The sequence below is a fragment of the Aythya fuligula genome, chromosome 1 (assembly GCF_009819795.1).
Source record: "Aythya fuligula isolate bAytFul2 chromosome 1, bAytFul2.pri, whole genome shotgun sequence".
Lineage (NCBI taxonomy): Eukaryota > Metazoa > Chordata > Aves > Anseriformes > Anatidae > Aythya > Aythya fuligula.
The window spans coordinates 132,587,324-132,601,947 of NC_045559.1; the positions used below are offsets into that span (position 1 = coordinate 132,587,324).

Consider the following 14,624-nt stretch of genomic DNA (forward strand, 5'->3'; position numbering starts at 1 on the left):
CCAACCTCAGCTGTTCTGTGTGTACTAGGTCTGGCTGGAATGTTAACTTTCCCGGCAGCAGCCCATTCAGTGCCGTACTCTGTACTTGTAGCTGGAACAGCAGTGTTATCACACCAGTGTTGTGTCTACTGCTGAGCAGCAGTGGCACAGCATTGGGCCTTTCTCTAACCCTCCTAGGGGGTGGGCAAAAAAGTGAGGAGAGAAACATCACTAGGGCAGCTGACCTAAACCAATCAAAGGGATATTCCATACCATGTGGTGTCACACTCAGCAATAAAAGGTGGAAACAGGAAGAAGAGGGGAGGGGTGGGCTCTCGTTGAGAAGACGTCGGTTCTCCTCTCGAACACCGGCTGCGTGCGTTGAGGCCTTGCTTCAAGGACGTGGTTAATCATCGCTCATTTGTGGGAAGTAGAGAGTAATTTCTTTCCTCTGCACTTCCATATAGCTTTCATTTATTTTGTTTGTTTGTTTTCCTCCCTTTTTCCCCTTTCCCTTTTATTTCCCCTTAGTTAAATTGTTTAGTTCATGGTAGTCTTTATTTAATTATTATAATTATTTCCCTTTAATGAAATTATCCTTATCTCAACCCGTGAGTTGTTCTTTGCTTTACTTCTCCCCCTCCTTATCTAAAGGAGGGGGAGTGAGAGAGCGGTTGTGGGGTTTAGCTGCCCAGCACGGTAAAACCACCACACTGTGATTCTCTGTTAGTCTGCATGAGGTTTATGTTGCATGTGTTTATTTTCTCTCTGTGTTTCAATTTCAGCAGTTACAGACAAATGGATTGAAAAGTTAGACCTCATGTCTTTTCCAAAGGCTCTCTCAAATTGTTAACGGTCAGCAAATGTAGGATACTTCAGATCAGTTGATTGCTTAACTAGTGATTCTTATTTTCAATGTAAAATCATTATTGTTTTGGATGAGCAAGTAGTTTTCACTAAAACATATGGCCCGTCACGGTGTTTTGAGGACTTTGCCCATGAGAGGTCAATTTACAGACAGGTAGGTGGTAGTTTCCCTTTTAAATTAGTCTGCCATCTGTCAGGTTTTATTCTGGATGTTGTTTCTGATTGAAATATACAGGTGAGCAGATTCTTAAATAAAAATTATATTAAAAAAAAAATCATGAAAAAGCAGATAACAATAAACTTACTTTGAACAAATGATTACCAGAAAGAAGCTAACTTAAAGTATAAGATGTATGACAAACATAGCGGTTAGTATTCCCAAACTAATGTTAGTGTTAAGCCAATGTCATAGCTATGTCAATTACTGATCTAATATATATTAAATTGAATAAACCTTATGCCACATATGTATAAAGACTGTAGAGATATTCTATAGACCATATATTTATATACATGCATGCACACACAGAGTTAAAGAAGCATGTTCCTCTATTCTATTTTTTTTTCTGAAAGGTTCACTTACTTCTATTATTCTTTTCACTGAAAATGACCTGTTATCCTGCCCTTAAGCATGCTTGAGTCAAAATAAGTACTGATAGCCACTGGTTTAGACAGCTAGTAGTATTCTCTTACCTGGTAGAACTAATTTAATTGAAAAACAGGCAGTGATTGATAACTATGGATTGTGAATGTATTTAAAAATGTTTCTATGCAGTATTTTAAATAGCTAGATTATATTATTAGGGAAGTTTTGACACAAGTATTTTGAAATACATTGCAGTACAAGATTAAGACTTAAATAGAACAGGTTACCCAGAGAAGCTATGAATGCCCTATCCCTGGGAGTGTTTAAGGCCAGGCTGGATGGAGCTTTGGGCAACCTGGTCTGGTGGGAGGTGTCCCTGCCCATGGCAGGGGGGTTGGAACTAGATGGTCTTTAAGGTCCCTTCTAACCCAAATCATTCTATGGTTCTATGAAATAGTTCTCTACATGTTAATTCTTTTTAAGAGTGGATTAATTTTCATATTTATAGCAACATCTGAACTTGGAGTTTACAGTATTAAAAAAATAGATAACTAGTCTGTTTGGAAGATTGATTCGCATGAGACTGCTTGATATTCATTAGTTTTGCATCTTACAGTTCTCATAGCTTGAAATACCTGGGTAATTATTGCTTCCCTAAAATAAACAAAGTAAGCTGATAAAAACAAGGTAGAGATTAATGTGAATGATGCTATTTCTCTACTGAACCCTTAAAAATTTATTTTGACATTTTCTTTATAACTCTTCTCTGACTAGTACATTTTTCTCAATAATAATTCTATTGATCCAGTGGATCTTGCTGTGCAATTTTCATGTTTTTTTTTTTTTTTTTTTTTTTAATTGCTGGTTGTTTTTTGTTTGTTTTATTTTTCAAAATACTGTATTTAGCACACGGGAATAGTTTTTCAGATAGAGAACTGTTCTAAGAAATTCTGAGTTCATTGTTCTGAGCTTTGTTTGCCTGCACAATCAGAACAGCTTTGCTAACTAAGAGGTTGAGAAAACATCTTTTGAAATCTTGAGGGCAGTTACTTAAATAAATCTGATTATCAATGCAATGTGGCATTTCATTTCAGATGTGATATTTTTAGATTGCTATGGCAAAATGAGTTCTGGAATTGTGACTTTTGTAACCATATTACCATACCTAGAGTTGGGCTTGTGTTGGAAGAGCAGGTTCTGCAAAATTTTATACAGTTGTTTTCTGCTTTTACACATACAGAGTCCTTAAGGCAAATGGAAAGCATGCCATGACTGGTTTGGAAGGATACGATGAATCCCTCTGTGAGTTAAACAAAGCCCAAAAAGCATGACTTACATTCTACTTCAGTCTTCCTATTCCCTCCCAGATATTATGTGGGTGTTCTCAAGTTTGTTAGCTTACCATGAAAGTAATTTTCTGTAAAGGTACAGAGTTCATGTGGAGTAGGGCATAGAGGCACAACATTCATCACTTGGAAACAGATGTAAACATCCTGGTTATTACCAAGAGAAGGTATATTAAAATAGAGAAAGAAGGAACATTTTTAACTTTCATTGGCAACAAACCATTGGTTTGACTCAGCTACTTTTAAAACTACCTCCTTGGAAGAGGTTAAGAATCTGAATAAGTATATACTGTCTACCGTGTTCACCTTTGCTTTTGTCTTCAACATGTATGTGAAATTTAATTTGGTATGATAGAAATAAGTTTAACTGAAGCATATATTATCCATTGCATAGAGGTAACAGACTATTTTTATAATAAAAAAAATACTGTTAATATTATTACTATTTGCAAGTTCATATTTTAGTGGAAATAGTATTTAGAATACCAATGAGTTTAAAAGAGAACACTGAAATAATTCTGTTTTAGCAAACATCCCCCCAGATGACCCAGTCATTTCATACTATTGTGTTTCCAAAGATGAAGTTTGACATATTTCTACCTCTGTTTGATGCTAATTTATTCCTTTTTCAACATAGTGTTTATTTGAGATTCTAAGGGATCTTCCTAGTGCTAATTATCTTAAGTTTACTCCTTTTCTCTGGTTCTTCTATTTCTTTGTCCCTCTTGTGAGGTGTGATTCTCTCCAACATACTGCATTAAGACTTTAGGAATTGTTTCTTGTTTTTGTTTGTGCTAGAAAAAAAAAGAAAAAAGAAAAACAAACAAAAAACTTTTGATTTGCTGGTTTAATTCTCTTGTTTGTTGTGAAGGCAGTGTTGTCATGTTATTCTTCCAGGCAATGTCATTAAAACTTGGCTTCATTTTTTCTTCAAAAAGTTACAAAATCCAATTTTCAACAGAAGGTCTTTATAGTTAAATTCATGTGTTTACTGGAATTCAACAAATTAGGAGTTAATATTTTTCTAACTCGTTTTATTTTTTTACTTTGTTGTCCAACTTTGTCTTTGAAAATATATATTCAGAACAGACAATTGCCATTTTTAACACAAGTACTTGTTTCCTGTAGTTGAGATGTGTATGTAGTTATAACTGAAGTTTTCTTTAGTTTATTTAAAACTGCTAGTTTGTGGCTTCATGGTTGAAGCTTTATGCTATTAGGCTGAACTATTCTCTGAAAGGTAACTTGCAGCTGTTTGAAGTTTGAGAGTTGTTTTTCCCAATTATGAAGAACTAAAATTTAACAAAGGTACATTTCGCCAAGTCATGCTAGACCAGTGGCACTGCGTAGTGTATGGTTCAATGCAAAGGTTGTTCTGATTTTTTTTTTAAAGACCTTTTCTATGACTTTTTTTTCACTCCTAGTGAAAACCTGCTTAAAGTTGAATGGTGAATACCTCTTCTCACACTTCCTTTCTATATTGAAGAAATTAGAAAATGACTTTGTCTGAAGTGTATGTAGTAAACATCTGTCATTAACACTTCTTTTAATTATATTAAACATTATAGATGATAATTAAAACTCATGAAGGTACATTTCAGTATGCAATCTGGTCTTTCTCAGCAGGAAAATAGCAATGATCAAGGAGAAATTATAGAATGAGAATAAATTAATGCCAAGAAGTATTTACTTTGAAAAAATCAGACTGCTCAATGCTGCCTACTACAACTCCTGCTAGGTTTATTGTAGGCGAGTGGTGTTGTCCAGGTGCAGAAACAGGCCGGATTGCTGCCATTAGCAGCTTGCCGTAAAGCAGCCGTGAATTTGTAGGCATTCACTGGGACAAGAGGTAGTTGCATTTATTCAGGAAATACTTTTGATACCTACTTCCAGTTTCAGCTTGAGACTTAGAATTTGGATTCGTCAAAATGATTTCTCCATTGAATATACCTGGTTCATATATCTGACATATTTGCTCATGAGTTGGGGCAAGACTGCAGAGTGACAGTACATTAGGCAACAGGTACAACCTGGAACATGGGAAGTTTGCACTATATACTAGGAAAATGATTTTCAGCATAGGTTGGGGAAATGAGGAACAGATTGCCCAGAAAGTATGTGGAGTCTCCATCCTTGGAGGCACTCAGAGCTCAACCAGTCAACCTCCTGAGCAGCCTGCTCTAGCAGGATGTGCTTTGACCAGGAACCATGACTGAACAGCCTCGAGAGATCCCTTCCAGTGTAAATGATTCTATGACTCTGAGCTTTGCATTTGAGATGCAGTTAGATGCATGTGTTGCATGTTACCTGTCACGAAAGTCAGTGGCTTTAGTAAATATACTTCTGTGTGGAAGGAAAGGCAGCACACATTAGCTATTTCATTGCACAGAATTCCATTTTCAGGCTACTTTTAGAGATAAGTAACATTAAAACAAACAAACAAACAAACAAAACCAACACATTATGCTGTATGAGTAGCTTCAGTAGAGAGTTTCTTGAGTATTTGCCTTGTGTCCTCCATAAAATAAAAGAACAATACTCTATTGCTAATCTAAGCTACAGTTGATTGAGTTAGATTTCTGCTGCTGGGATAATTGGACACTGTTTCAGAAACGCCTGGGAATTTCTTGAGGCCTGTAACACAAGTTGCCATACAAAGTTCCCAGTGTGCTGTCCTCTAAACACACAATCCTCTATAAAAAGAATGCTCCAGCCATCCGGAATGATCAGAATAACCCCGCATGTAAATGTGACCTTCTCCTTGCTTCACAGAGCCACTGTGTCTGGATCCGACTGTCACTCACAGAGGCACTTTCTTTCACTTGATTGAGTCTTGAAAACAAGCAAGATATTTGAAATTTCTTCTAGTTCTACTACATCCAAACTGTTTTACTCCTACTGGCCCACCTTAAGATAACTTCCTGTGAACTGGTTTGGGAGCTGATATGTAGCTTAAATGTGGAGTGGCATTCTTTTGAGGGCTGGAAATGCAGAGTAACCTAGTAATGTGCAGATGTAATGCTTTGTTGTGATGGTGGTTTTGTTTAAATCCTACTACTGATTTTTAGTTATAACTTGTAAGCCTTCTAGTAAACAAGTTGATTTTTGTACTGACCTGCACGGTACTAACACTAGTAAGTTAAAAATCTGGATTAAAAAACAAGTGTGCATATAATTTTCAAGCAGTTCTTAATATGAATCATACAGGATGGTGGCTGATAGTTAGTATTCCAGATACAATGGCTTTTAATTCATTTGGTTATAGCTTTCCAGCTTGTTTGTTCATTTGTTTTATCACTTAAAAACATCTTGGCTTACTGCTTATTTTTCTTAATAGAACTGCCTTTGGGGGGCTGTAAGCTGCATGTCTTTCTTACATAGCATATTTAATATGACTTTGTTATCCCTGACTGGTCAAATTGGCACACATCCTTCAAATAAAATGAAGTGTAATTCATTGCTGCTGATGCTTCCCAATGATTTCTGGAAAGAGTGTAAGTCCAAAGATCAGGAGCAAAACATTAATCAAGTAATTTCATTATTGTTTTTTTTTTTTTTGTTAATTCTTTGGGGAGTTAACACAGTAGGAGGCCAAAATTGCAAATACTGTAGCTGCTTAAAATGCATTTATTCAATAATGTTTAAGTAAGTCTGTTGGTAAATAGGTCACCAAGAAATACATTTTCCCCTTGTTCTTAGATTCTTTGTATATCAAAGAGTAAGAAAAGATGAAAGCCAAGTTTCCTAACACATAGCCCACCAGTTCTGTTGTAATATGTTAGTGAAGGTGTTGATGTTTCCTCTCTCGTTTTGTGAATTTTCACCACCAACCGTGAATGATAAACAGAATCTTCTCAGCCTCCCAGCATTTTGTAAGGGATGTAGATGGGTCTGCATTGCATTCTGAATTACATTGTAGTTCTTGAAAATTCCTGTAGTTCTTGATCATTCACACTAGCAACAGTTGGTCAGTAGTGGAATTTCACTGAAAATCTGAAAAAAAAAAAAGAATCAGTAAGGAAAGGAGATAAACATTATTAATCAAAACAAACAACAACAATAACAACAACAACAACAACAAAAACTGAATTACAGTAGTATAATTCTTCATACTAATAATTTCATGATGCTACTTAGTTTTTAATTATAGACACAGATTATGAACTGGCATTTGTATTTGGCATTCAACAGAACAAATTATTGGTAGGAATGAAAGGTCTGACCATCTTCAAGTTAGCAGAGATGAACAACATACTTCTGAAAGCAGTGTGGGCTAGCTGCAGTTGGAGGATTTCTTCTCAGGGCCTGTTTTGGGGCTGACTTTGATGCCCACTGAGGTTAATCGTTTTTTTTTTCAATGATACGATGGAATTTTAATTAAACCTTAAATGTTTATAGAAGACCGTATTGTGCATGTATACATAAATTAATGTTTAAGGCTGCTAAATGTTTCCAGAGTGCAAATTTTACAAATAACATGTTGTGCTTTTATGCTGTTGATTTGATCATGGAGAAAAACCAATGCTGATAACCAGTGAAATTACAGAAGTATTGTTTGTGATTCATAAGAAGTCCCAAACATAATATATTACATTCTGATACCAAGTACCTCTGCCTCATTATAATACAGGAGTTACAATAATCTTCTACTGTTCCTTCTCACCAAGCACAGAAAGAGACTGATCCTATTCAGAAGCTGGAGAACGAACGTAGCGATAACTTCTCAAAGGCCTGACCAGCCCTCTTTAGAACTACTATCTGAAACCTCAGAATTCCACTGTTTATGCATTTTGTTTTGATTCAACAGGAGTTATATTATATTGTTGTATTCTAACAAAATAAAAAATAATTTTAGGCTGTATTTACCATTTTTAAGAGTGTTGTTTTTTTTTTTTTTTATTGTTTCTTTATAAAACAATAGATGGTGGTGTTTAATTTGCAAAAATGTTATATGTATATAAATTATGCCATCTTTAGTCTCATCTGTAATTCTATTTTAGAATTGATACAATAATGTCATAGGTGATGAAGGTTATGTGTTCCCTAAGCACTTCCCATTATTCTACATGCAGGCTTTCCAAAATATTAATTTCAAAACTGATTTTAATCTTCTATCCTTCCAGACTCTTTGATTATCACTAATAGTATTAACACTTAAGGATATCCCTATTAGCTATTTAATTACCCCATCCACTTTACAGTACACAGGTTGGACAGGATCTGCTGTGCATTCCAAAGGCCTAACTAGCAGTTGTTTTCTTATATTCTTAAATTTCATCTAGGCATATGAGGTAATGAGGTGCTGCAGTGATTTTAATATTTCTTTCTTAGGTTGAGTGATTCATTCTTCTTTCTTCTAGATCCACAGGATGAAATATAAATTAGTGTGCTTTAGTACTTTACTTTTTAAAGTATCTAGTTCATTCCAAAGTGAAAACTGTCCTGTATTAGTATGACCTTTTGAGAAATGTCATAGCAGTAGTATTGATCAGTGACACAAGTTATAGAAGTAATGCAGACAAGGAGCCAGAATCTCAGCTGAAGTCTGTATAAATCTCATCTGTCTCTCTCAGTTGGAGTGATGCTGATGTTGCAATATTTATGCAAAATGGGGAAGAACTTGGCTGCTTTCATATCTCTAAATTTAGTGTGTGGGTGGGCCAGGACAGTGAGCAGTTTATAACATCTCTGTGCAGCAAAGTTACTAAATCCATTTTGTATGTGACCTCTGTAAACCTTTCGTCATCCATTAAAAATGTTGCTGTGCTGTTGACAATAAGTGTCAGTAGCAAGGAAGACAGGAGGAAGACCTAGTACACTTATTTCCTGTAACATTAAAGTCACTATAATTATGGGTCATTTGCCTTGTTTCTTTGGTAATTAAGAGTTTTAATTGCTTCTAGTTCTAGGGAATTAGTTAAGCTTTTCATTATGCATATTGCATTCCATAATCATTGTCTCTTCTCTTACACTACGCTTACTGACATCATGGAAGTCAATTAGGTCTTTCAAGGCGGAGCAGTGAAGTACATTTCTTTGTATGGACTGGATTAGAAAGTTTCTGAAAAGCCTTGATAATGCTGTTCTGTGCAACATTTAAGCTTAGTCTTCAAAAGGGAGAGCCTGCCAGGGCTTCGTTTACTGTTTGTGAATGCATAGAGTGCTTAGGGTCACAAACTAATCTGTTCTTAAGAAGAAAACCTTTAGGCAGAACTGTACTTCAGTCCTAACAGTTGTTCCAGGATTACATATTTGCAGTACAAATACTGATCAACAGCTGAAAATATCACATTGATCAAAACGGAGTAGGAAAAGAAGGAATTTAGAGAGTGTATAAAGGAAATTAACACAAGAGAGATCGGTTTGGTTCCATTGCCTCATTGAAATTCATTAGTTGAGGTTTGCTTTATGAAATGCAAGGTAGAAGGCACATTTTGTTTTTCCTTGACTGACTCCAAGTAGTTGCTGACATCTTGATGGGCAAGGGCAAATATTTTAAAAAGAAAAGGAAGCAGAAAGGGTTTGCTTCCTCTTTTCTGATCCAGTCTGATATAGGTCATAGATATACAACATAGAGATATATAGTGCATCTATTTAGTATGTCTTGCAAAAATGTTTTCTTTGATCATAAAAAAGTTTTTACAGGTTGCAGCTCGGTTTTCTGAGATCACAGCCAGAACAAATAAACTTTGTGCATCCTTAATCTTTTCTGGTCAAAGAGTGTTTTAAAGAGCCTAAAAGATGCAGTGTACTGATGTATGTTCTCCCAGCGCATCAAATCTCAATTCAGTCAAAAGTTAAATTAAGTTTAGTAATTCGTTGCTCTTATCCAGCAAGTATCAGTTGCCACAATCTATTGTATTGTGAAGAAAAGGATAAGAAAACCCATCCTGAGTATGTAGGAAGGGGTTTGATACTTTGGTAATGACTGCAGAGTTTACCAAATGCCTAATGGATGAGAGAGAAATTTATGATAAGGCAGAATTGCAGTGTCTGAAAGGTGTAGGGAACATTGTACTTATCATCCCAAAGTCTGTATTGAATTACTGAAATGACTTGTGGCAGTGATTTTTATATTATTAGTGTATTAGTAGTAGTATATTAGTAGTAGTAGCACTGCTAATAATATTGATAATAGATGCAGTCTGAATTGCAGAACTGTTAGAAACCGTATGTCAGCATAGGTCAGAATTCTTGGGTGCTTGGACACTAAAGGTTGTTTTGTATTGTCTATGACCAAAAATTCAAACTCAAGACCACTTAACATCAAGAAGAGATGCTGTATTTTATACAGGAATGAACTCCAGAAGAATTATTGTCTATTATGTAGAAGTTCAGACTAGATGATCCACCTGAATTTGTATGAATCGTTGACAATCCAGTTGAAATGTGTTTGTGAAATTGTTTTAAGAGTGTTTTAGATGGTGCTAAAGTCATTTGGCCCATTTCATGTCCTTAGTATGGTCCTCAGCTAATAGTACTGCAAAACTACTGGTGTAGTAAATAGTAATTGCTGTCTTTCTTACAACTTTTGTTGAAAGGAAAAACTTTATGTTCAGTGTTACTAATTACCAATTTTTTAAAAATAAAATGACTCTGCCATTATAACACAATTTAAAATATGTAAACATATTTCAATTTAATTCAATTACTTTAATTCTTCAATATGATATTTCATGTCTGGGAAATGTTTAGGTTTTGCTGAAATGTATCCTAGCCACAAAGTATGGAAAAGTTCTATGAAGTAGTACACTGGCCAATTGCAAAAACTACAGTATTATTCAGATATATGCAAAAAAGTTGAAAGGGCAAACTTTTCAGCACTTCAGTTATTCATACATATTATATTTTTGAGATCTAAACAGACAACACTATAAAATTACTGCAGCAGTGGGAGGGATAAAAAGTAGCATGGGTCAAGGTCTAATTCTAAGTCAGGTGTTGAAGAAGCTTTCTAATTTTTCTTAATGAACCATGAATTAGGCAAAACAAACATTACTGAAGGTGGGATTGTATCTTTGTTATAATCATATTTACTTTTAATGAATTTTCCTATTGTATCTGGAAGTTTATTAAGTAGTTGACTGAGATCATGATTTTTTCATTAAATCAACCATAGATATTATTTTCCAATAAATCTGTGTAATTTGTTTCCCTTTTATTGTTTTCTTCAAAGTTTTTCCAGTCTTTGTGTATTTTATATATGTGTATTTACATAGATAATGCATACTATATGCATGGTATAAAGAGGTAGGATAGTTCATTTCTGCTACTTTGATTATTTTTTTTACAACATTTCTATTTTTACAGTTGGTGTATTAATCAAAACCAAATAGTGAAAAGTACTTTTAGATTGACTTACAAAATACTAGATTTTAAGTGCCTGCTTTTTTTCAGAAAATAATAATAATAATAAAATAATAATAATAAAAAAACACAAAATTTTTAATCCAATAATCAAAACTAACAGTAATTTAACCAGATTAGTAGATTAGTATGAAATGCTGAAATACTGAAGAGTTGAAGTTTTAAACAAAATAGTATAGCATTTCAATTTCCAAAATACTACGTTATATATTTATTATTGAATATTGTACTGTTAAAGTACAAAATTCACACGTATAATCATAGAATCATAGAATATCCTGAGTTGGAAGGGACCCTTAAGGATCATCAAGTCCAACTCTTGACACCGCACAGGTGTATTCATTATTTTTAACAACTTAGATTCCATACTGCAATCTTGAATTATTTTGACTATTTTAAGATACAGAATTTTACCTGACTATACTGCCTCTTCTCTAAGAGTAACAGTCCAATATAATTGCTGATTTTCTTTGTCAGCATTGCTTTGGAACTAAGAAACTAGAATGTGAATTCATGAGCACTCTTTTGTCAAATAACTTCTGTCTTACTTGCCTAGGGTCCTAATATTGACCTGGGTACTGTAGCCTTTGCCACTCTCATACACATAAGAAATGTCACACCTGCAATTGAAAGCACTACTTTTGCCATTTTACAGGTTATAAAGTTATAGAGTTATGTTGAAGGTATTTAAGCACATGCTTTGCTTTAAGCTTGTGCTTAAACCTATCACCAGAAAAGGATTTGCTTAGGAGCATATGGATAACCAGTTGTTGGGATTTAAGTATGCGTGTAGATGCCTTTTTGAATTGAAATGAATTTAAAGTTAATTACCATGCAGATGTTCCAGTTGATAGGTTTACCCTTGTTCTAATTAGGGATGTCTAGGCCAAAAATTGAAGTTTGCTTTCCTACTAATTTTTATTCAGTATCATTCTCTCTTTTTAAAATAGAATATACAAAGTTTGTATTAACATTTTTTTTTCACTTCTTTCCCCTCACCCCTTTGTTTCTCAGTGTCTTGTGTTTGAAGATTCACCACTAGGAGTCAAAGGAGCACTGGCAGCAGGAATGCAAGTGGTTATGATACCAGATGAAAATTTAAATCCAGATCTTAAAAAGGAGGCAACTCTATTGCTGAACTCCATGGAGGACTTCAAACCAGAACTCTTTGGCTTACCAGCATATGATTAATGCCTAGTGTTTATGCACATAAGCTTGACTGGAGTTCACAAAAGTGGAATTAAATATTGTTAAGGGTTTATAATTGTTTTGCTTTATCTCTCTCTCTTAAAGCTAGAACACAAAAATCCTGTTGACACCAAGTCTTCCAACCTTTGAAAGTTGACTGGAATATTACTTATTTGCTGTCATGGTAAATGCTAAATTAAAGCAGCATTTCATCTTGTGAAGTGAATCCAGCCTTGTTCTCTGTAGATCATAATGTTTTCTGGGAATATTATGAAACTATTTAGACAATTTATGGTAACTGCACTGGAAGCTTCTTGTTCTGTTTCTCCTTCAATGGCTTACTGTTTAGCTCTTAACCAGAAATCTGTTCTGGATTGGCTTTTATCCCATTACATTGTTTTTGATACAGTTATCGCTATCAACATGTTTATCCATTTCCTCATCCTGTAGTTGCCTGTCTATTCCCTTTCATATCCTCCTGTCATTTTTTGTAGTTATTTGCCAGGATTTCCTTGTACTTTCTGCATTTTTTTTTTCTCTTTGGAGGTTTAATGAGATGACTTCCAGAAATCCCATACGACCTCCATTATTCTTTAATTCTGTGCTTATCTTTTTTGGACATGTTAAATACCTACTAGAGGTATACAAGGTTATATGGTCCAACTTTTTAACCAAAGTGCTTTGCATCTTCCTTGTTTCCTTATATTCTTATCTTCCATGTTGCCATGTTGCCCTTTCATACTTCTGAAATAAATTAATCCAGTCTCATTGTTTTAATGCTGATAAAGTTAGGGCTTCTAACTCATTCATACCCAAATAGCTTTCTCTAGGCCATCCTTACTTTTCTGCTCTTTCCTGAGTCCTTTTTTTGGTGTGTTCACTGAAAACAGTCTTGAAATCTGTTTTAAAATAAAGAAATTTTACTTTGGGTTGATTTAAATACTTAAAATTGATTCTCCTGACTACTATAATTTCCACAAATTTTTGATGTTGTCATCTTTCCCTCTTACCTTTGTTTGCGGAATCTTGTCAAGGCACAGGTAGGGCCTCTTAAGAAACTGCTAGACATAGACAGGTTTTGTTAGAATCCAAAAGTATATACATGCCAAGACGGAAGCAATGTCTTTCACTTTTCATTGTTCAAAGAAAGCTGTAGTGTGTGGGTTTATTACTTTTATAAAATAAATTATAGCATTTAAAAAATAACTTTCTGATTTGTTGTCCATAAAGTACTCCAAAAATCCTGGTAAAATATCTGTCCCCATAAAATCAATGTATATGAAGTTAGTCAAATAAGACAATTTGAACTCTTTTTTTTTTTAATATCATCTGTTTTTCTGTGGTCTTCCTCACAAAACCTTTTCTAGGCATTTTTGGTGTTCACTGTTTTAGTTGGAAGGTTTTCTGTTCAGGAAAAAAAAAAGACTCATTGATTCATTGATGCTTCAGTGCTTCAGTATTTAGCATGACTTTCCTTTTTTTTTTTTTTTTTTTCCCTCCAAAATTAACAAATAAATAAATACATAAATTACTTTTATTTCTTTTCACAGACTGCTACAATTTTCTATTGCTGTGGTCTGTTCATAACTCAAAAAAAAAAAGACTATTTTATTCCATATAGTCACTCAAATATAAGCTAGATGGTACTAGAAGATCTTTAATACATATAGTATAAAATTTTGAAGTTTAGTTCTTTTCTTTTACTTTTACTTCAAGGATCTGGAAGCATTGTTTTTAAAAAGGGTAAATACTATTTCAATGTAGATATTATATAATTTCTTTAAGCCCATGGATACTTACATGTACACAGTGACAACAAACCACCCCATCCAAATTAAATTCCATTTCAGGTCTTTCCTGGCAAGATAACAGAAATATTGCTATATATCTCCTTCATTTACTTATGCTATATAACACAAAGTGTTTCTGTAGAGCAGTAATTCTTAGCTTTCAAGTGTAAAACAGGTGCCTGATGGGATCCCCTTCGTTCATAATTACTGAATTCCAACAGGGAAGTTACTACGTAGAACAAGCTTTAATAAGCTGTAATTAGTAGTTTTTTTGAAAGTTTGGCATATAGTTAATTTAACTGTAGAGTTTATTAAAAAAAATAAAAAATGAAGCATATCTCATTTGCAGTTTACCTCAAAGGAACTACTATCAAAATCTTTTTATTTATTTATTTTTAAGATGCAGAGAATAGTAAATATAAAACACCACAAAATGAGAATTACTTTACAAGGAGAAGTAATCATGAGATCAGTAGACTCTGCGATCCTATTTTAACAAGT

General features: G+C 34.2%; 1 protein-coding gene across 1 annotated transcript in view; it reads left to right on the plus strand.

Moving 5' to 3' along the window:
- The window catches only part of PUDP (pseudouridine 5'-phosphatase), an 80,983-nt gene extending 68,424 nt beyond the window's left edge, over nt 1-12,559 (plus strand). Inside the window, exon 5 of the mRNA XM_032198707.1 lies at nt 12,160-12,559. Coding sequence (XP_032054598.1) covers nt 12,160-12,336 — 177 coding nt within the window. The 3' untranslated portion in view covers nt 12,337-12,559. The remainder of the gene's footprint in view (nt 1-12,159) is intronic.
- The last annotated feature ends 2,065 nt before the right edge of the window (nt 12,560-14,624 follow it).